This window comes from Parus major, chromosome 24 (assembly GCF_001522545.3).
Source record: "Parus major isolate Abel chromosome 24, Parus_major1.1, whole genome shotgun sequence".
Taxonomy (NCBI): domain Eukaryota; kingdom Metazoa; phylum Chordata; class Aves; order Passeriformes; family Paridae; genus Parus; species Parus major.
The window spans coordinates 176,376-198,230 of NC_031792.1; the positions used below are offsets into that span (position 1 = coordinate 176,376).

Genomic DNA, 21,855 nt, shown 5'->3' on the forward strand with positions numbered 1-21,855 from the left:
CCCTGCCCCGTGTCCCCCCGTCCCTCCCTCCAGTGCCTGGGCAGACTCTGGTGTGCCTGGAACGTGCTGCCAGTTCAGAGGCCACACAGAAGGGACAGCCTGCTTCACAAAATGCTTTATGACTGGGCACTCCGTACCGCAATCCCCATCTGGCCCCGGCCCAGGGGGTACAACGATCCGAAATTACAAAAGGTTTACGAAGAGAGGTCTGAGTCTACCCCACAGGGCCAGGAGGCTGCAGGGCCTGGCCTCACGGTTTCCTTCCCTGGAACACGATAGCAGCAGCTACCAGCATCTGCTCCGAAACCAGCACCTCCCCAAGGCTCGGGCCCCAGCAGGTCTTTGGCAGCTTTTTACTTTTCAGCACTTCGACATCATTCCAATAAAGTTTGTTTTTAAAAAATCAACATTAAAAAAAACACTTATTCCCTTGCCTGAATAGGCAACACTCAGTACTACCCAGCTGGGCCCAATGCAGGTCCACAACCCTTGGCATGAGGCATAGCAGGGGCCATGGTCCCCCTCAGGAGCTCCTCGCTGCTTGGCACACTCAGAAGTCCATCCAGGTGGTGGATCTGGGGTGCACAGCACCCCGCTCAGTTCATGAACTGGGTATAGCCCTCTGCCCCAGTGACAATGACATCCATCCAGATACGCATGGCCTCGGCTGATGGTGCCACCATGTAGTAGAGTCGGTCATGGGTCTTCACACAGAAAGTGAGCGCGGGGTTTGGGCTCTGGAGGGGAGGATTAAATCAGTATTCTGCTCCCCTCTGAGCAGAAGTAATCCCCTCCTTGTCCCCCCACAAAGCCCAGCACTGGGGTCCTGCCCTTGGCGCCCTGAAGCTGGCACCATCAGGGGCCATGGACCATTCCAGGAGCATCCCTGGCACACACTGCCTTACTACCTCCTACCAGTGTGACAGAGGACAGTGCAGGAGGATGGGGATACCCACAGGGGCCCCCAGCAGACACCGGAGCAAGTGGCAACACCCAGCTCTCACCTTTGCAGCACTGCGGAGGTGGTCATAGTAAACCTCTTCAATGGCTTGGAAGTAGATAACACCCTTCAGCTTTGTCTCGTGTTTATCTGCCCAAGAGAGGGACCTGTTGTTGACTCTGGGTGATGCCACAGGTAGGGGTACGCCAGGCAGCATAGGGACTCACCCACGTAGTATGAAAGGGTGCGCTTCATGCGGTCAAAGACAAACCAGCGCTTCTTCCAAGATTTGATCTTCCCACCCATCTTGACCAGGTAGCCCTTGCACATCTTCTCTGTCAGGATTATGTGGTAGCAGGTGTCAACGCTGTGGCCTGAGGACTCGATGTGCAGCCGCAGGTTGAAATCCTCCTTACGGATGGGGAGGTACCGTGTCAGGGGACGAGCCTGGAAAAGCAACACAGCCCTGCAAAGCCCACCAATGGTGACAAGAGCCATGTCCCCCTGCTGCAAGATGGGACATCAGTGGCAAGCTGGGTGTGCCTCACTGTCCAGGCTTGGAGAGGGGAATGGCAGCCTGTCTCACACCTGTGAGAAGTGCTTCTCCCGCAGTTTGACTTCCTTCTCCACCAGCTTCTGCCGCCGCACAGTCTCATCCTGCAGACGGCGTTCCAGCTGCTCCCGGCGCCAGCGCTCATCCTCCAGCGCCTGTTGGCGCAGCTCCATTTCCCGCTCCTGCCAGCATGCACAGGCACTCAGCCACAAAGACTGAAGACCTGCTTGCCATCTAGCCATGGTGCTGGTGCTGTCACTCACCCGGGACTCCATCAACCGTGACTTCTCCTCGTGTGCCTCCCTCAGCATCTTCTCCATCTCCTCAATCTTCCCTGTCTCCATCCCACTGGCACTGCAAAACAGCCACAGCTGCTGCCCCAGCAGGAAGGACCTTGACCCAGTAGCATATCAGCAGAGCAGGCTGTCCCCTGGCCATATGAGCTGGCCCCAGGGTTACCTGGAGATGTCAGGTGAGCACACAGAGTTGTTGCCAATGGAGATGCTGGTCTCCATGCTGTCTGAGCTCTCCAGGCTGAGGGTGTCGTAGGCATGGTCCAGCTCCTCAGCCCGGGGCCCGGCACCATGGGGACGGTGGTGGTGGAGGATGGAGTGGTGCACAAGCCGGGGGAAGGCAGTGGGGAAAGGGGGCTGCCCATGCAGGGCTTCCCACTGGGACTGCGCCTCAGCAGCTGCTTTCTGCTTAAGCTCTGCGAGCCGCCGTTTCTGCTCCTCAATCACCTGCCGACCTATGCCATGGGAAGATGACAACGTCAAGTTAAATGTGCCACAAACAGAGCCACATCATGTTGGGCGAAGGGATGGCATAGGCAGAAGACACTACAGGCACTGCTGGAGCCATGAGGGTATGGTAGGGACAGAGATGGCAGCTGCTGTCACAACTCTCTGGCAAGCACCACAATCTGTCTGGGCAGGAGCAGGGGGCACATGTTCCAGGCTGGCAGGAACAAGCTAGGCAAAGCATTAGCGGGTTAGGGATGCACAGGGTTTGTGTCAAAGCAGATGCTGAGATGCACCTGGGGTCCTGGACTGATCATGCCCCTCTTATGTATGGCAGAAGGTGCCAGCAAACAGCCATGCTGCTGCCTCTGGGCTGCTCTAGGCAGTCCAAATCACCCCATGTCTCTACCTGGTAGATTGCCCGGCTGCAAGGGCTCTGCTGGGAGCAGCTTGGCTGGAGATGGGCCATCAGGTGGAGGGGTCAGGAGGAAAGAGAAGGGGGAAAAGCAAAAGACCATGAGAGAGGCACCACATCCTGCCAGAGCACTGCTGCTGCTGCCACCCTCAGCCAGGCTCCCTTCTCCATTGTCCAAGTGGCAGCAGGGATAGCATCTCCCAAAGTCCCACCTCCCCAGAGAGTCAAGACACAGAGACAGAGCTCACCCTTCTGCTGCAGGGCCAGCTGGCGCTTGGTCTCAATGTCCTGCAGCGTGGCCACCAGGTTGCGGGACAGGCTGCCCGCTGGGCTTGGGGGGCCCTGGGCAGGACAGCAGGTGGTCAGCTGCAAGGATGGGGATGGGGGCTGGCACTAGACACATATGAGCCATGGCCAGGGTGCCTGGGTCCCCCTGGCAGCCATACCTTGGGTGAGGGGCTGCGCTCCAGCACAGAGAGGTTGAGCTGTGAGGACGAAGGGGTCCCACTCTTCATCTGAGAGGTGAGGACACCAGCACCACCCTCTGTTTTTGCACGATAGACCTGAGCAGAGAGACACAGAGTGAAAGAGACATGGGACAACTGCTGAAGTTCCCCTGGACAGATGGCTCCCCAGATCCTGCTCTGTGTCGGTGCCATCCTGGCAGGGATGCAGGCCAAGAGGAGGCACAGATTGCCTATCCCAGGCCACAGGTCTGCTCTGCCTTTGCCTGCTGTGGCAGCCAGGGCTCGGCAGCACTCAGGGTACAGGGTCCATAGGAACATCCCCACATTGCCCCACTTTTGCCACAACCAGTGGCCCCAAAGCCTGAGCCTCGGCAGCAGCGAGCCAGGATTACCTGGAGAGCCTTGTGAGAGGAGTGAACTTTAGCTGGAAGTGGAGGAGGGGAAGAAGGAGGAGAGACAGAGGAAGAGGAGGTCTCAAAGCCCGCCATAAGCTCCTGGTACCACTTCTCTAAATCAAGAGCTGGGAGACACATAGGGCCTCCCAACAGTTGCTGCTCCATCTGGAGAGAGAGGCTGCGTGAGAAAGGATGAAGGACAAATGCAGCAAGAGGGACAGATGCACAGAGAAGAGGTTGAAGCATCCCTGCCTGTGCCTGCACCATTCCCCCAGAATTTAATGTGCTGACCCCTGGGGATCCTGTGCACTCCCCTGGCTAAGTCCCAGCAGCTGTAGGAGCCATTTGCTGTACAAGAGAATGTGAGAACTGATCAAGCACAAAGATCCCCTGCCCTGGGGGCAGTGGAACAGCAGACAGGACAGCCAAGGGTGTGGGGACTGTCAAGACCCTGAGCTGCTGCTCAGCTCCATCTGCAGCTCATCCCTTCCGGTGCATCTCCATCACCTCCCAGGGAGAGTGCAAGGGGCTAAAGAGAAGGAAACAGGGCACCAACCTCTGCAGAGATGAAGGGAGAAGGGAGAGATGGAAGAGGAGGAAGAGGAGGAGCACAGCCTGAGGATGAAGGAGCCGGAGGGGTACAGCCCAGTGAGGAAGCAGCAGGGGTGTGGAAGCTGCCCAGGATACCTGAGAGTTGCTCAACGGTCACATACTGGGCAGAGAGAAGCAGATTAAACCAGGGTAAGAGCAGGGGCAAGCAGGCACAGAGGAACAAGCAGGCAACTCCAACCCCCATAGGAAGCTGCCTTGTCCTGGGAGAAAAAGCTGTTGGTGCTGCAGCCACCCTGGTGCTGGGCACTGGGTCAGGCCTGCTCTGCATCTTCCTCACTTCAGACAAGTGGCCAGGACTGCATCCAACAGACAAAGGGTCACCCCTCCCACTGCTGGACACCCACTGCTCCCAAACCCTGCCACTACATCCAGAGCAGGCAAGAAGAGCACCCCAGAAAGGAGACTGGGCAGTTTGAGCCTCTGCTCCCCACTCAGCTGCAGCCAGAAAAGTGTCCTGACCCCAGAGAGATGTGGCACACAGGGCACACAGGGAGGCCACAGCTCCCTCCCTGCCTGGGATGCAGCGGGCAACCCGAGGGAGCAAACCCGAGCATGCTCTGGGGCAGGTACCTCGTCGGCTGTGGGAGCTACAGCAAGCAAGAAAGAGCGCTGAGCGGCAGCAGGGGCAGCAGCAGAAGCTTTAGTGTCCAGGCTGGGGCCATGTGCATTACTGCAGAACCTGAAAACGTCAGACAGCCTCATGTACTCCTAGAAATCCATGGCAAGGGAGAAGGAGAAGAGTTAGACCCGTGTGCTGGCATCATGGCACTGACTGCATAGCGGGAGCAAACCTCCCTGTGCATTCATGCCCCACCCCTGCCTCCCCAGCCCTACCCTGATGCCCATGGTGTCTCTAGGGTGCAGCACATGCACCAAGCTGGGCTGGGTATGCTGGCACCCATCTGGCTCCAGCCTTCAGTGCAGCTTTGCTGAGTGCCTCAAGGGGCAGGGATGCCTCAGGCTGGCCACAAGTCCTCCCTAGTGCAGCAGCACTGGATGAGGCACCTCAAGCTGCGCTGAGCCAGCTTAAAATCCACTTCCTTGTCCTTTCTGAACCAACATGCTAAAGCTGAGGACTTGTTCTTATGGTGGGAAAGCCAGGCTAGCAGGACCCTACAGGATGATGTCAGGAGATGCCCAGCCAGATGGCAAGCAGTGAGCAAGAGGGAAGCCTGTGCCTCACACCACTGCAGCAGGATTAAAACAGAGGGCAGCAGCAGGAACTGCGATGCCCGGTGGGCTCAGGAGAGCAACTGGACTCAAGGACTGAGTGTTAATGACCACAGCTGCCAGCTATCTGATAAATGCTCCAGCCATGCTGCTGTGGGGCTGCCCTGCTGCCTGGGGGTGATATCAGTCCACAAAAGGGATCTTGGCCAAGGAGGGGTGAGCAAGCACATGCAGCTAGTTCCTCTAGTTAGTTACCTCTTGTGCCTTGGGGAAGGAGTAGGTGGCAGGAGAAGCTAAGGAGGCAGCTGCTGCTGGCAGGGGACTCAGGGGCTTAGTTCCCTCCAACAGCTCATAAGGTTCTGAGATATGGAGGGTCTCCTGTTGAAGGGTAAAGATCATGTAGGCAAGGTGGGCAGAGATAGCAAGGTGGCAGTAGCAGGAGTCCCACTGCAGGCAGGCACAAGGAGATTCTGACATCTTGTGCCTCTTACCAGCAGCAGGTCAGGCAGCACCACAGCCCCTGAGGGCATCATGGTTCTGGTTCCCCATTCAAAACCAGAATAATAGAGCAACTCACTTCCACCTATAAGTCCCCTGGACCAGCACCAAGACATCCCCATGCTTGCTCTCCAGCAAGGATGGGACCCTAGGCAGTCCTGTTCCATGTGCTGCTCTGTTGCATTTCCTTTCCTCCCTCCCAACCTCTGAAGCCATGGAGAGAATCTGAGCAGCTGAAAGCACCTGGTCAGAAGGTACTCAGGAACACAGGAAATGCTGCAAAGCAAAGCTGGTGGAGCACAAGGCTTGCCTTCACTGACAACAGCAGCTCAGGAGAGCAGCTCAAAGCACCAGAGCCTCCTCCAGCCACTTACCTCTCGGAGAGCCGAGGACATTTTTGGGAAGCTCCTGCCACCTGTGACGAGCTGGTATCTCCTCTCCAGAGACATGAGCTTCTCCTTCTCCTGCACACGGGGTGACAGGTCAGAGGCAGCTGATAGTTACTGGCACCCCTTGGCCAGTCACTGCCCAAGCTCACCCTGCCTGCCAGCAACCTGTCAAGAGCTAGCATGATCTTGTCCCCTGCCTCGAGCACCCTCAGGAGCACACAACCATGGCATTACCTTCTGCAGGAGCTGCAGGACGCTGCTCCGCTCTCTGGCCAGGCGCTCGGCCTCCTGGGCACTCTGAAGCCGAATCTGGGCAGCCTGGGCATCCAGGGCAGCCACCCGCTCCTGGGGAGCAGGCAGCAGAGATGAGCTGGCTGCTGATGAGCCACGGGATGCAGCCTGGCCATGCCAGACCATGGGGCACAGCCCAGCCACACTGGACCAAGTGCTCCTCCATCCCTACCTTCCTGCGGGCAATGTTACGGTGGCACTCAGCCCGGCTCTGCAGGAGCTGCTGGCCTCGTGCCTCACGCTCCTCTTCGAGGTGGCTCTCTCGCTCCAGCTGCTGGAACTCCAGGTCCTCAAACAGCTTGGCCTCCGTCTCCAGTGCCTCTGCCTCCTTTGAATACACAAGAGCACTGTGAGTGGATCAGTCAGCATCCTGCAGGCCGGTCTCCCAGAGCAAAACCTCCTGCCATGCCTCCACATCCTACTGGTGCTGGCCAGGAACCAGAGTTGGTAGCCAAGCCTGTCCCCTGTGCCTGACGTGGGCAGACAGGCAGTTTCGCCTTCTGCTGGGCACCAGAAACACAAGAGATACTGACAGGAGTGTCTGCCATCAGAAGAAGGCAACAGAGGCACCCAGGACAGAGCAGTCACCCCCATGAGACGAGCTTGCCACAGGCAGGGGCTTCACCAGCCCTCAGAGACCAGCTGCCCCTGCTGAACCACATGTGGGCTAAAGCCATGCCCTGACAGGTAGCAAAACAGGTGTAACCACCAACACACAACACTGTGTCACCAAGCCTACAGGCCACAAAGCACCCACAGACAAGCACCGTGCTGGACAGACTCCTGCACGTCCTTCTGGCCTTCATGCACCCGCAGCACTCAGCTCCGGGCCTGCCAGTGCCACTCCTGGCAGCCACTGTGCCAGCACCCCACAGGGATGTGTTTCACCCTGCTCCATGAGATGGACAGGCAGTGACACAGCTGCTGGGCTCCTGAGGGCTCCCGCACACAGAGACCGCTCCATGGCCCCCTGCCCGCTATGCACCAGCCCTCATCCAGAATGCGAGTGCCTGGCTGGAGTAGGCTGTGGCAACGTGAGTTTATCTGGGCAGGCACTAACCACAGGCTGGGGGAAGTCAACCACTTCCAGAAAATACCAGGTAATAGGAAAAAATGCTGAGGACAAGCAGTAACACAGATCATAATCACTGTGTAAATGAACGTTCTCAGGAAATAGCTGGAGGCAGCCAGATGAAGATGCAGCAGCCCCCAGGGCTCCCCAGCCTGCCCTCCTCTGCAGGGCAGAGTCCATGCCTGTGCCTTGCCCGGTCCCAAGGAGCTTTGCCCAGCCGGTCTCATGGCCCGGGCCCGGGCGAGCGGCAAGCTTACCAGGACGATGGTGCCCGGTGCCAGCCACCTCCAGCCTGGGTGCGATGTTCCCAGCGCAGCCCCGGCTGGCAGGGAAGAGCTGGCCTAAGCTGGAGCGGAGGGAGGTGGGCCATGGTCCGGGAGGGGTGGGGGGAGACACTGACCCTTCGCATCTGCTCCTGCAATTGCTCCCGCATTGACTCAGGGCACTTATCAAGGTGGCTCTTCGACTCATGGTAAAGCGCCTGGAGTTGCTCTAGCTCCTTCCTTTCAGCATCAACCTTTGCCCTTTCCTGAATTAGGGGAGAACAAGACAAGACAAAACAAAAAAAAAAAAGGGGGGGGGAAGAAAGAAGAAAGAAAATACACTTCTCAAATGGGCGCCATGCAGAAGCTGTGAGTTAGAGAGAGGCTCAGCTGGAGACAGAGTAGGCTCAGGAGATGGAGCATCATGGCAGCTACAGGGAGATCAAGAGACACAGGAGCTGGGGCCAAGCAGTGTTAGAGGGGTAACAGCCAACCCCTGACCTCTTCTTTGTGTTTCCAGAAACAAACTTGCAGGCAGCAAAAAGATCAATGCTGACAGCATGGTTCAAGACATCCCAATCCCGCACACGGCTGCATCACAATAAACACAAACTGGCTTTGTTAACTGCTGCCAGTTAGGAACTGCAGGTCCTGAATGCAGACTGAGGGCATGGACCACCCTCATCCATTAGGAGAAGGTTGCTCATGGGGCAGCTGTGAAAACAGGAGGCAGTGGTCCAGCAAGAGGTACTCAGGCTATGATGAGTCAACAGCAGAGCTGACCCTTGAGCCAAAATGAGGGGCCCAGCCAGAGGAGCAGTAAAATGGGGCCAGCAACATGGGACTGGCATAGGAGAACCATCTCTCACATGTCTGACACTACCATACAGGGGCTTGGCATTGAGAAATGCTTGCTGCAAGGAGCCCTGTGCTCCATACAGAGATGGGACATCATGAAAAGGGCTATAAGGGGACATGCTGGCAGGGAGGCAAGGCTGCTACAGGAAAGTGCCCCAGGAGAGGATCTGTGGATTGCCAGGGGACTCCTGGACATGCAGAGATGTCAGAGGGGATGAGAGAGTTCAGAGCAGGCACTGTTAGTGCAAGTAGTGCAGATGGGTTAGGAAAGGGGCAGTTAGGTCATTGGAGAGGGCTTTCCCTGCACTCCTCTCCTGGCTCTGCACGAGGCTGTCCTTGGCTACAGAAGATGCCTACAAAGGGCTGGAAGACCAAAACCGGAACAAAACCCCCAAATGCTGTAGGAGCACTGCTGGCAGGCAGCAATGGCCACTCTGTGAGGCCACAGGCACCCCAACAGCTCTGGCACCTACAGTCATGGGGCTGGCCAGACCCCAAGGGACGCTGATGCCACATCACGGTGGCACAGAGCTGCTGGTGGGACCTCGGCATAGGCTGCATAGAGACAATGGCCTCAGGCAGCCAGAAACTGGATCCCAGCAGCTATCCCAACAACAAGGCCATGCCACACTGCCTGCAAGGCTGTGGGACAGCCAGCAACCAGCAGCTGGGAAAAACCTTCCACACATGCAGCATCAAGCAGTAACTGTACCACAGGCAACATCAGGGGGAAGGGGGCCAGGACCCCCTCCTAAAGCCACCAAGTTGAACACCTGTAGTGGTTTCCCAGCCAACTCCAGCAAGCTGAACACTACAGCAACAGCTGCCATCACACACGAAGGTGCAGTGTAGTGAGGTGACTTGCTGCAACATCTAGTTCCCTAGCAAGGGCAGGTAATGGGGAGTGGCAAGGCCTCTGTTTCAGCACTGCCCACCACAGGCAGCAGCCAACTGGAAAGCCTCACACCACAGTCTCTCTGCCAGAGCAACAGGCAGCAGCCAAAATGCTTCCTGAGCATTGGCTGTGTTCTCCTCCAACAGGGCTGTTTGACCAGCCCAGACAGACAGACAGATTCCCCCACAACACAAACCACAGGGGCTACTCCCCTAAGCTTCTGCAGAGCCCAGGCTCTGGAGAACAAGTCCACAGGGGAACGCTGCAGCATGAGGCATTGCAGCACTGGCTGTCAGTGCCAGAGAGGATACGGCACAGCTGGTGGCAATGGGAACCTGCGACTGGGCTCACCTTGTCTCGCTCCTTGCGGATGCTGGCGTCCAGGCTGGAGAGCTTCTCCTGCACCTGCTGCGCTGCTTCCTGCTCCTGCCGCAGCCGCAGCACCTCTGATTCCCGCTCACCCTGCAGCAGCGCCCGCTCCATCTCTGCCTGAACAAGCAAAGGGATGTCAGGACTGCTGCTCTAGCTGGATCTAGCTCATACCCTTAGGATTTAGTGCTGCAAACAGCAGAGGACTCAGCAGTGTCCCCTGACCCCTCACCTCTCGTGATGTCTCCTGCAGCTGCTGCTCCAGCTCCTTGACACGGCCCTTTAGCTGGTCCAGGTGTCCGAGGACACTGGCACGCTCCTCCTCCAGTCGCTGCGCCTCCTTGGCCCGGGGGCCTGTCAGCTTCTCATGCTGTGGAGAGGGCTGATTGGCATGGCACTGTGCAGAACAGCATGGTAACAGAATGGCACAGCTGTTCCCTTACCTCGTGGTGGGTACTCTCAGTGCTGCTGCACTCCTCCTTCAGGTTCTCCTCATCTGATCTCTCCAGGCTCTCCCTCTGCTGCAGCTCTTCAACAGCATGGCCCAGAGCCATGGCACCCCTGGGGACCCACTGGCCAGCATCCGTGTCACCAGCCAGGAGCCTGTGCACGTCACCTGGCTCAGTGCCACCTGTCTTGGTGTACTCAGCACAGAGGTTCAGGATGGTCTCCAGGCGCTGCCGCTCCTGTGAGGAAGAACGGTCCCCATCCAGCATGTGCTGCGGCAGGAGCAGAATACGGGCCCGCACGCTGGGATGGGCAGGCAACATTTCAAAGCACAATGCAGCCAGCTCAACCCCAGAGCAGAGCCAGGCACGCGATGTGCTGGGAGCTTGAGACAGACTAATTACAGGCGGCAGTGCCGGCTGCCGAGCGCCTCCGCTATTTCCAGGCAGTGACTCAGGCTGCCTGCGCCAGGGGTGAGTCAGGGCTGAGCAAACACGGCCCTGGTGGCTCGGCCTGCAGGACTGGCAGAGGCACGGCAAACCTCATCCAAGCAGATGCCAATTCCATAAAAACTCCATCAGCCCTAAATATAGATGCAATGTCCACAGAGCCATGGCACCACCAGCAGATGCGCCCTGGCAGGGATGGACAAGATGTAGAGAAGGCAAGGGCACCACCATTTGGCCAGTAGCCCTGGGGCCATGCCAGCCCCACCAGCTTCCACAGGCTACTGTGACTTGGGGGCCTTGTATTCCCAGAGAGCTGCTGAGCATCGATGCCTGCTCCTGGCCATAATCCTCCTGGATAAGCCGGCAGCCTGGCAGCTGTGGCAAATCCCCAAGAGGCAAAGGTTCAGGTTTCAAAGCAGCAAATGATAACAGGTATTTGCAAAGAGAGTCCCACACTCAAATGCGTCTCCCCCCAGCCCCAAGGCTCACCAGGCGCTCCATCTCCTGCTCCCGAACCCGCTCCTGCCGCTGCCGCCGATGGTACTCCAGCAACTCATCCTCATTGTCACTGATCTCAGTGATGCTGTTCTTGCGCTCCCGTGACCCTGCTGGCAGCCGTGAGTCCCCTAAAGGCTTCCTGGGGGTGCGGGGGCTCTGCCGGGGCGAGGGCACAGCTGGGGAGCCCAGCCCGTACGTTGGGCTCAGGCAAGTAGTGAAACTGGGACGGCGTGTGGGGTTCTCTGCCAGCAGTGGGGGTGAGGGACTCCCAGCACCTTTTGACTCCTCTGGGCCCTTGCGCCTGCTACGGGGACTGCCAGGCACTTCCCTGCCCAGCCGGGGCTGTGAGGAGGGGGTGTCAGGGGCCACCCGGGGGCTGGCAGCCCGGCGTGACAAGGAGGGACTCAGGGGAGGCAGCTCCCGCATGCTCTCAGTGTTCCTCCGGGCCACCCGTGGGCTCTCGGGGGGCTGCAGCCGGGCCTCCGGGACTGCCCTGCTGCTGGGCTGCCGGCTGGGGGCCAGAGAGTCCCGTGGCTCCCGGAAGGGACTAGGGGGCCGCTCCTGCAGGGCCACCCGCGGCCGTGGCACCATCCTGGGCGTCAGCCGGGGGCTGCCCACCCGGTGGTCCCCGAGCCTCTCAGCTGGCCAAGGCTCACTAGAAGCCCCGCCAGGCAGAGTGGGTGGTTGGACAGTGTGGTTGTAGCTGGAGGAACGAAGTGGGAGAGGGGGAGGCACAGCTGGGCCCTGCTCTTGGCTGCTGAGTGAGGGGCTGGTGTAGCTACTGCTGCTGGCTGGGGAGGAGAGGGGAGAGAAGTTCTCATAGCTTGAGCCCCCCGAGGTGGCCCCAGGGCTAGGTGGAGGGGACAGGAGGCAGCGCCCACCCCCATTCACCACAGGGGAGAGGGGGGATCGGCCACAGGCAGAAGGCTTCTGAATGCTGCGGGCTGCTGACTCCTCCAGCACCAGCGAGTCCATGATGTCCTGCAGGTCCTTCTCGATGGAGCTGACAAGGGAGCTGTGGCTGTGACACTCACGCTCTGACAGCTGGTGGCCACCATTCACCAGAGCCTCAGATTCTGCAGGGAAACAAAGGAGCAGGCATCAGTGTGGTGTGACTCCACCGCATCCCTTGCCCGTGCTGGGGGCTACAGGGCAGCCTAGCATCATTCTTCCATGCAGACTTGCAGAGTCAGGGCTGGGTCACAGCCCCTGAGCTGCCTGCACCCTGCTGCCACCCTTTCCCACTCCAGCTGGGGAGCTGGGACAGGGAGGAGGCTGGAATCCTTCTAGCCCCATCACCCAGGAGACAGAAACCTGAGAAGACAGCCAAGCCACCCTCCCTGCGTCGAAGCTCCCTGCTCCACTCCCTGGAGAGCAGCTGCCCAAACCACCCACCAGCACCCACCACTCGCCCCCTGCACACTCTGGCTTCCCAGCAAGAGGCCAGAGATGCAATAGCCAAAAGCTGCTGACCTGCAGCGCGTCCGGACCCACCACCACATTGCCCGCAGCCTCCCCACACCCCAGCCAGGGTGCTCCTGCCTGGGTTGCCCTGTCCTCCCTGCGCAGCACCGATGTGCCTGTCACTCAGGGGACTAGCGAATCGCAGCAGGCGTGGAGTCCAGCCAGGACAGCGTGCCACCCAGGCTGCGTCACCCCTGGCACCCAGCAGTTCCCCCATGGCAGCTGGCGCTGCCTCAGTGCCTGAAAGATGCACCACAGCCCTGGCAGTGTGATCCCAGCCAGTCCCGCGTGGCACAGAGTGAGCATGCAAGGCCCACACGGGATGCTGCATGGTTGTGTGACGCTCCTCGGCCACAGCACCTCCCCGTGTCCCTCCTCCCGTCCCCCAGCTGCAGGCATGCTGCCTTCCCAACACACACGTGGCACGGGAAGGCAGCCAAGCTCCTCTCCCTGTGCCAGGGTGTGCTGGTTGGGGCAGGGATACGGGCTACCAGCCCAAGAGATTTGGACATTCCCAGGAACTGGGCATGGTATTGGCACCTGGCCCACTGCCCCACAGAGAGGCAGACACTGCAAGATAAGCTCATGAGATGAAGGACAGCAGCCAGAAGAATGGCCTTCACAGTCCCAGCACATAAACACCCGCTTTCAGGAAACTGGGAGGGCTCCAATGGACAATGGCTCTGCCATGGCCAGGCTGGGCAGAAGTGAAAGCCATGCCTCAGTGCCCCCACAGTCAACCTCTTCGAGCTGATATTAATCATTAACAAATACCAGTGCAGCTGCCCTACCATGCTGAGCTGATGAATGGCACACCACAGCCGGGTGTGAGCCCCACTCCTGAGTGCAACACGACAGAGCTGGGAGAACACTGGGCACTGGGAAGGCTGATGGCATGTCTCAGGGAGCACCTCAGCATTTGTCCTGCCCCACCTGGGACAAGGGGGAGATCACCTACTTGCTGGTAGCCCATAGAGAGCTGATGGACTTCTGCCCCCCGCTGGGATCATGCTCTTAATCCACTTGGCCTCAGCAGGATGGTTGAAGCGGAGGAAGGTGGCCTGGCCCAGGCAGATGGTACACCCTTGGGAGAGAGGAGAGAGGGTTCAGCTGCTAGCTGACAATATCAGAGTGGTGCTGGAGAGTGCAGGGAGGCAATCGGGCATTGCTGGCTCTAAGATGTGCCCTCAGGAAGGGAGCAGGCTCCTGCTGTCAGCAGAGGCTTAGGGGGAGGCTGAAATCCAGGTCACTCTCTGGCAGCTGCCGGCAGCGCATCTCAGGCGCAGGCACAGCTGGGGTCCCCGCCGGGGGCTGCGGGGGGGTTGGCTGCACTCCAGGGCTTGCGTGGCTGCCAGCTGCAGACAAGACAGATCCTGTCCCTGCTTGCAAAGCGTCTCTTCTTGGCCCAAAGCAGCAGCTCTCTTGGGGCAAGGCTGCTGAGCAGCCCTGAGAAGGAAGGCAGCTCAGGAAGGGGAGCGCAGCCGTGGGCACTCGCTGTCGTTCACCTGCTGCCCCTGCTGCTGGGGAGGCATGTGCTGGCAGCGGGGAGCATCAGGCGGCTTGAAGGCGGGTTGCTGCTGACACACCCCACTTTGAAGCGCCTGCCAGGGCTCTGGGGAGAGTCTCGCTCCGTACCAACAGCCGCTGCTGAAAATCCCTCGCCGGAGGGGACGAGTTTTTTGGAGCACCCGTCAGCCCAGCTCGCAGCAAGGTGAGCGAGAGACAGACAGACTGACTGCATTCAGTCGCGGGGGCCTGGCTCCCCTGTCTGAGCGCCAGGGCAGGACGGAGCGCTGCTCACCCCGGCTCAGCGAGGGCATCCTGCTGCCGGGGCAGTGCCGACGCCCAGCCAGTCTCCCGGAGAGACGCATCATTGCCCTGTGCCTTCCCCACTGCCAGCAACAGTGGAGCCACAGGTTGCCCCAGCAAAGCGAGTCCTCACCAAACTGCACCACAAACTGACAGCCACGCAGTTCATCCCGCTGTGGCGTTGCGCAGATGCTGTCCCTGCTCTGTCGTGTCCCTGCCTGCCCCTGGGGACAGGAGGACGGGCGACTCGGCTGACCCCTGCCCGCACCCCGCAGCCCACCACGGCCCTCGCTGCCTTCTGTGGGACTGGCGGGACCTGGCAGGCTCCGAGGGCCGGAGCCTCCTCCCGCGGCCACGTGGCTCCCATTGTCCCCCGCGGGGACGCCGCGGGTGGGACCCTCCTTGCCGGCAGGGACGGGGCAGGTGCGGGGGCCGCAGCGCCACCGCCTGCGGGGGCACCGTGGCTCTGTGAGGAAAGGGAGCGAACCCCCCCGCCCGGCGCGGACACGCGTGGTCCGCAGCCCCGCACTCACCTCGCCCTCGCCGCCGCCGCCGCCGCCCGGGCAGCGCCGCACCGCCCCCGGGAGGGGCGGGGGCCGGGCCTCACCCGCCCCGCCCGAGGGTCCTCCCCGGGAAGCGAGACGCGAGCTCTGGCGGGGCGGGGATCGCGTGGGAAGGGCCTGAGGCTTTGTCCACGCTCCCTGGGAGCGGCCATCGGGGGGCCGGCCGGGTCCGAGCCCTGTGGCCACGCAGGCAGACCAGCAATGTCCCGGCAGCCATCCGTCGGGAGGACACCCAAGGTGTTTTCCTCTATCATCTCCCTTCCCAAAGTTGGCTCAGCATCTCTGCTGTTCTTCAAGGCCTCCCCGGGTCTCTCCCTTCCCAGCTCACTTGATACCAGCAGCAAAGCCAGCTCTCAAACTGTGCCAGGACCTGGCAGGTTCCCACCGCAGAGCACAGAGGCCAGGAGTATGTCAGCTAGGCTATACAGTTACTGCATGGCTCCTCAAACACCCAAATACTCAACAGCACAACTCCACAGGCAAAGGCGCCAGTGAAGCACAGCCTGTTCCTACCTTGGGTGAGGTGCATGGGCTGCTGGAGTGGCACGCCGTCGATGGCACAGGCGTTGCCACAGGGGTGCAGGGTGAGCATCCCTCGCACATTCTCGATGTAGCAGTGCTGGGGCACCAGCCCGGGGCCCTGCAGGACGATGTCTGTTGCAGCCGTGCCAATGGTGGTCCTCCCTGCCAGCAGAGAGGGTGTCTCAGTGTCTCTGTCACCAGCGTACCCATGGAGACCCCTTGGCACTCACCTTCCTCCAGGGGCAGGAGTGTGATGGCAGTGCTGAGCCGACCGCTGCCCAGGCTCACCAAATGTGGCTTCTCCGTCTGGACTTTGAGCCCCTTGCCCATGTCAATCAGGTCCAGGGGGCTGTTCTGTAGAAGAGGGAGGGATGCTCACAGCTCCTGCAGCTGCAGCCCACTCCCCTGCATTGCCCACCTGGCTGAGCTGCTCCAAAATAGCCACATAGCCAGGGTCAATGCCCAGGCACAGCTACATGGCAGCAGGACTGTCCAGCAGCATGAGCAGGAGAGGAGGGCTCTCCTGCCTGTGCTACCTATCCTGAGAAGCAGAGGCAAGCTGCCCCAGGAGCTGGAGATCCGTGGGGCTTGGGCTGCATCTAAGAGGATCCGAGCTGCCAGCCGCTTAGCTCAATGGGCTTTGCTGAGGATCCCGTAAATAGGATTGGCTGAGACTGAGGAGAGGCTGGAGGGCAGCGCCAGTGCTGGTGGTAGGGCTGGCTGCAGAGGAGGACTCCTAGCCAGATTCCCTTGTTCCCACAAAGCAGAGATCCTGTGATCCTGGGTGCTCACCTGGATGATAGTCTGGACTCTGTGGGTTGGGCTGGTGGGGGTCCTCCCCGACACCTCCATGGTGCCTTCTTGGAGATGTTGGACAGTACCGGACATGGGCTGCAAGAAGAAACAGAATGGCAGCACAAGTGACTGCACTGGGCATGGCCTTTATGTATTTTTCCTGCACATCCTGGACAGCAGCCTTATAGCGCACAAGCCCAGATGAGTCTTTCGTATCCCGGCCCATGTGCCCTTACAGGGCTGCGGCCGGCAGGCAGGGCCACCACCCATGGAGCAGCCATGCTGCCACACATTCTCTCTGTGAGTGGGAGGCAACTCGAGGAGGAACAATTTCCATCACCCAGCACTCACGCCATGTCAGGATGCTCCGGGGATCTAAATTTACCGTCTGCTGCTCCCCACGTCCCTCCCTTCCGCCCTGGACTAGCTGACTGGGGCTTAACCCTTCCCAGGCAGCATAGATAGGAGGCGTTCCATCCCCGTTAGGAGATGCCGGTCCCGGGGCCGCCAGGAGGAGCCCCGGGCTTGGTTCTCACCAGCATTACCCACTGTCCCGCCAGCCCCCAGAGGGACCCCCCCTCGGCCAGCACTGGGCTCAGCTGCGGGGGCGAGTGAGCAGCTATTACACACTGTGGAAAAAATGAAATGCTGGAAAGCACCAGTCGTGGGATCCAGGACTGGGATGAAACCTGGGCTTCATCCTGCAACATCAGGACTGGTCGCACCACAGCAAGGGCTCCATGGGGACCACAGCCACAACACTGATGGGGACAGCTCCGCTGGGGCAAGGGGGGCGGGATGTAGAGAAAAGGTACCCCAAGAGCAGTTCATGAGTGCTCACCAGCTGCTGAGGCAGGATCCCGGCTCTCTCTTACCTGCCGCCTGGTCCTGGTGCCGAGCGGGACCCTCCATGGCAGGGTGCCCATGTTCCCCACGCACCTCGCAGCGTCTGGAGACCCCGCAGCCCAGCCAAGCCCCTGCCCTCACTCACACCTACGTCCCGTTACAATGTGCAGGAAGAAGGAAAAGCCAGGAGGGGCCAGGCTGCTCTATAGGAAGGGAGCGGGGCCAGGGTGGGATCTTGCGCCGCTGTTAACTCACTCCTTCCCAGCACGGCTGTACTGGTGAGACCTGCTGAGAACCATGGAGGACCCCCATCCTGGCCACTTGGGGGATTGTCTCCGATTCTGCCCAAACTATCCACCCAACACCCCCCCACTTCACAAGCAGCCCTACCTGCCAATGACCTGAAGGGTGACCCTGGCATCCCACCACTTCCCAATGTCCCCAGTCCCACAACACTGCCCTCAAACAGAGCCCCTCACCTGTCTCATCAACACACAGGGAACGCCTGCCGTCAGCCCCTCTCCAGCCGGCTCTAGTGCAGGAATGCGGGGCGGGAGCGTGGCCGCCCCAGCCGGCGCCCCACTGCCAGGACAGACAAGGCGGCCTTTCTTCTCCCGCCGCCGCCTGCAGAACGCGCCGCTTGTTCCCGCCGTGGGAAGCGGTGAAGGCAGCAAATGCCAAGGGGTCGGGCTCGGTTACCACCGAACAGCCCACGGTCCTCGTGCACCCTGCACAGGGCTGCCTACTCAGCCCTGGCTTCCTGGAAGACAAAAGCCCCTTTCTTTACCTGGCACAGCCAAAAGCCTCACCTGGGAAGATGCCCAGCCCCACCGATGCAGGGGCCCTACTAACGCAGCTCAGGCTGCACACGGACATGCTGCCCCACCGTGCTCCTGGGAAGCTCCTGTGTGGCACTGCCCACAGGCTGCAATCAGTCTGCATATTCACATATATGCTCACATAATTCATTCATATTGGGTGATTCATATAATCACCCAAGCCCGTACGGGCAGAGCTGCTCTGCGGGTCCACTCCTGCCTGACCTGCTGTTGCCCACCCAGACTCAATCTGGGCACAGCACATTCTGACTCACCCCACATCAGGTATGAGCAGACCCCAGAGCTGCATTCTGTGCCGCTGGCCAGGACATGGTCAGGGCATGGGTATTCAGCCCGTGCTCATGAAGGAGCACAGACTGGCAGGCCATGCCATGCAGTACCAGGCTTGCTGGGACGAAGCAGGAGCATGGCAGAGGCGGGTGCATGGCACCCCCTCGCACGGCCTCTCATCCCCACTTGTGGCTGGCTGGATGAGTCACGGAAGGAAGCCTGAGTGGCCGAGCTAACGGGTGCACACACAGCGGAGCATCGCAGCCTCCAGCCAACTTGGCTGCCTGTTTGCTCCCCATCTGCTAATGCACTTCGGGTGTGCTCACTCCTTCCCACACCCTCTGCCCTGGTAAACAACTGGCTCTTCCGCCGGGCCGCTGGGAAGGGGGAGCCTGTCTCCTGCACAAAGCCAGAGGCAAGTGAGGAGACTGCTCCTCGCTGCTGCCTCCCGGCCTGGGGCTAACAACTGTATGGGGGAGACCCAGCCAGCCCCATCCCACCCAGGCGAGGGATGGTGGGGGCTGCGTTGTGGTTGCTGAGGCAACGCCATGATCCTGGCAATAACACCATCATAAATCAGCCACCAGACAGCTCCGGCGGGAGCAGAGGAATCCTGGCCACACCCGCTGATTTCATCCTCCGGCAAAGTGCTCCTGCACCCCTGCAGCCCCAGCTGTGCTCCGGCCGAGGCCCTGCCGGCATCACGCTTCGGGGTCTCCACAGACCGATGGATGCTCAGCATGTGCCCAGGTCGGGGAGGGTGTGCAGCCACTCCTACTGCACCCAACCCACCCCGAGGTGAGCCAGCACCAAGGGCCGGTGAGCCATACATAGACACAACCACTGCTGCAGCTCAAGCACTGACCCCAGCACCTGCAAGTGCCTCTGGACACCACGGCACAGACACAAGGATCCAGACCCCTCACAAGACTGCACAATGGAGAGCTCCTCCTCAAAATCGTATCAAAATGACAATTTCTCACCTGCAGGCCAGAGGTTCAGCTCAACAAAGAGTATCTGCAGCTCCTGTTGACGAAATCTTGGGGACTGTGACACAGGATAGGTTTGGTGGGTCTCGAATCTAACCCCTGGCATGAACCCATCTCCCAGCCCTTTGCTGGGAGAGCAGTAGGTGAATCTCCAAATCAGGCATTGATCACTCTCCTCTTCCTGGCTGCCAGCAAGGATCCCTTGCCATGGAATCCTGTAGTTCCATCTCCCTGCATGGCACCCTGCCCCTGCTGCCCCACATGTACCAACCTACGGCATCACACAGCAGCAAGTGCAACAAGGCAAGGAGAAGTTACCAAAAAGTACCTGGCTGTGCTGCCTTGCTACTGCCTATGGTGCTCAGCCTAGTGCTCAGAGAGGGCTGAGGGCTTGCAGGGCAGCTGGAAGAAGGGGAGAAATAGTGGCCCTTCAGCACAGCAGCTGGACTTTCTGGGACTGCCAGATTCCTCTGTCTGACAGCAGCTGAAGGAGCTGTGGCAGGAGTGGGGCAGGAAGCTGGAGTAAACAAGGTCCAGCCATGGAGCAGAATCCAGCCAGGCCAGTACCGTTCCCAGGCTCCCCAAGAGGTGTCAGAGACAGCAGTGGTGGCCATGGGCCAAGAAATAACACAGTCCTCCTGTGACTGCCCATGAGCTTCAAGATTTGGGGATGGGAAAACCTTGTCTGGCTGCACGAGCACGAGCAAAGCCATCACTGACCCGGACCACTGGATCCTGGAACCAGCTCCCAGCCCACCCACACACCACCGAAACATTGTGCAATGATTGGTTTTATGGCTGATCATGTTTTTCCTACTTCCCTGTCTGCAGCTCCTTCCTTGCACCCCTCCCAGAGCACCCCAGGGACCAGGAAGCCCCAGCATGTCCCACATCTGGCCCCGGACATGGGCCAAGGCAACTAAGCCCCCCTCTCTTGCCCCCACCACATCCCAAAGCTGCCCCTGAAGCACTAGAGTCCTTGTGTCACAGGATGTGGCCCCAGCCCCACAGGCTTCCCAACGGCAGTGGTCGTCTGGGCACAAAGTGGGGGGGTCCTACCCCATGCCAGCGGTCCCACCCCATTCCAGAGTCTCTCACCTTCAGCACCCCGGTCCGACAGCACTTCCCGGGCTCCTCCGCCGCTCCTCTGTCCAGCACTGAGTGCCTCGGCGTGTCCCCGCCCCAGGCGGTGTCAGCACGTCCCGCCCCCGCCTGGCCCGGGCTGACCGGCTCCGGAAGGACCTCACGACCCCCAGCCAGCTCCTTTAACAGTACTTTATTTGATTAAAGACTCAGAATTCTCTGTGTACACTGGAATGTGCTCTATTCCCTAGGCCAGGATCATACAGGGTTACAAAAATTGGGGACCTCGGCTCGGTTTAAATATCACCCTCCAATGAATGTAAGAAAAAAAACAACCTTCTGGGATGCTTGAACTAACTTTGACTCCATTTTAAAAATCATACAGACAAGCAGCTCTGGAACAGGACTGGGTTAATGGGATTCATTGACTACTTTGCTAGTGGAGAGCGCTTACCCTCTCAGGACAGGACCAGGGTTGATTTCCTCTCAGGTGCTGCCAGCAGAGGAGAGACCACGAACTTCTTTGGCAGAGGACCCCAGGGGCCCATGACAGGCTGGCTGTCTCTCACAGAGCACAGTACACCACGCGCTTTTAGGGCCATTGCCTTCCACCTGCACTTGGGCCCTCGAGGTGCAGAGGTGAGGCGTGCGCCCAGGGGCAGGTGACACTCACGAGAGGCCCCAGCCAAGCAGGTGAGATGAGTTGTGAGGGGAGCACAGGTCTCTTGAGATGAGGCAAATAATGCTAGTGAGGCTGTCGTAGCAGAAATGGCTCAGATCAGCCCCCACATTAGCTGGTAACCAGCATTTCCTTCTCCCACACCTGCCAGTGCTGAACCAATGCTGGTTTGAGACATGCAGGCCAAGTCAACCAGGCTCCACAGCTCCTTCCACCCAGGCAGGAAAAGCCCTCAGCCTCCCTAGACACCAAAACAGCCTTGCAAAACATATACAGCTGGTTCTAACCTAACTAAACTTCCTCCAAAGTCTGGCCTGAGAACAGCTGTGGAAGACAGAGAGGACACAGTCCCCCTTTGGACGCTCTCCCTGCTGCAGCAGGAACCAGACCACCTGGAGCTGGGCCATTGCCACACACAGCAGAGTTGGAGGAACTGCAATAACTGTGTGGAGCAAAAGGACTGAACCCCTGGGTCCCTCTTCCCCACCCCATTCCCCCACCATGACCCACCCCCACACCTCTGAGGCCAAGGTCAGCTTGCTCAGCTTCCACCAGATGGAAGGGTCAGGACCAGAAGGTGGCCCCACACAGGAGAACCAGAGGCCAAGGAGAAATTAAAATGGCAGCACCAACAACGGAACAGCACGTGATGCTTCAGGAGAGAAGAGACTGATG

The 21,855-nt window shown here is 59.7% G+C and overlaps 1 protein-coding gene across 16 annotated transcripts; it reads right to left on the reverse strand.

The window, feature by feature from the left end:
* Positions 1–296: 296 nt before the first annotated feature.
* Positions 297–21,680, reverse strand: PHLDB1 (pleckstrin homology like domain family B member 1). Of its 16 annotated transcripts, none has more exons than XR_004500210.1 (26): positions 17,350–17,770; positions 16,472–16,570; positions 15,910–16,033; positions 15,671–15,841; positions 13,744–13,869; positions 11,313–12,397; positions 10,371–10,613; positions 10,160–10,297; positions 9,910–10,047; positions 7,943–8,071; positions 6,643–6,798; positions 6,414–6,524; positions 6,165–6,254; positions 5,548–5,670; positions 4,693–4,830; positions 4,067–4,222; positions 3,508–3,675; positions 3,095–3,211; positions 2,897–3,014; positions 2,643–2,687; positions 1,953–2,241; positions 1,757–1,847; positions 1,529–1,675; positions 1,168–1,406; positions 1,005–1,090; positions 297–737 (listed from the first exon to the last, which is right to left on the reverse strand). XR_004500210.1 is itself a non-coding variant. In XM_015649681.3 (26 exons), exons 2-26 carry the CDS (start codon positions 16,565–16,567, stop codon positions 597–599), a joined length of 4,446 nt encoding a protein of 1,481 aa, XP_015505167.1. In that variant the 5' UTR covers positions 16,568–16,570; positions 20,517–21,680; the 3' UTR covers positions 297–596. The 16 variants fall into 16 exon arrangements, 15 of the variants coding, with proteins under 15 accessions (XP_015505167.1, XP_015505164.1, XP_018864454.1 ...); XM_015649681.3 differs by lacking the exon at positions 17,350–17,770 and adding an exon at positions 20,517–21,680 and having other exon boundaries at positions 1,168–1,387; XM_015649678.3 differs by having other exon boundaries at positions 1,168–1,387; positions 17,350–17,756.
* Positions 21,681–21,855: the final 175 nt, after the last annotated feature.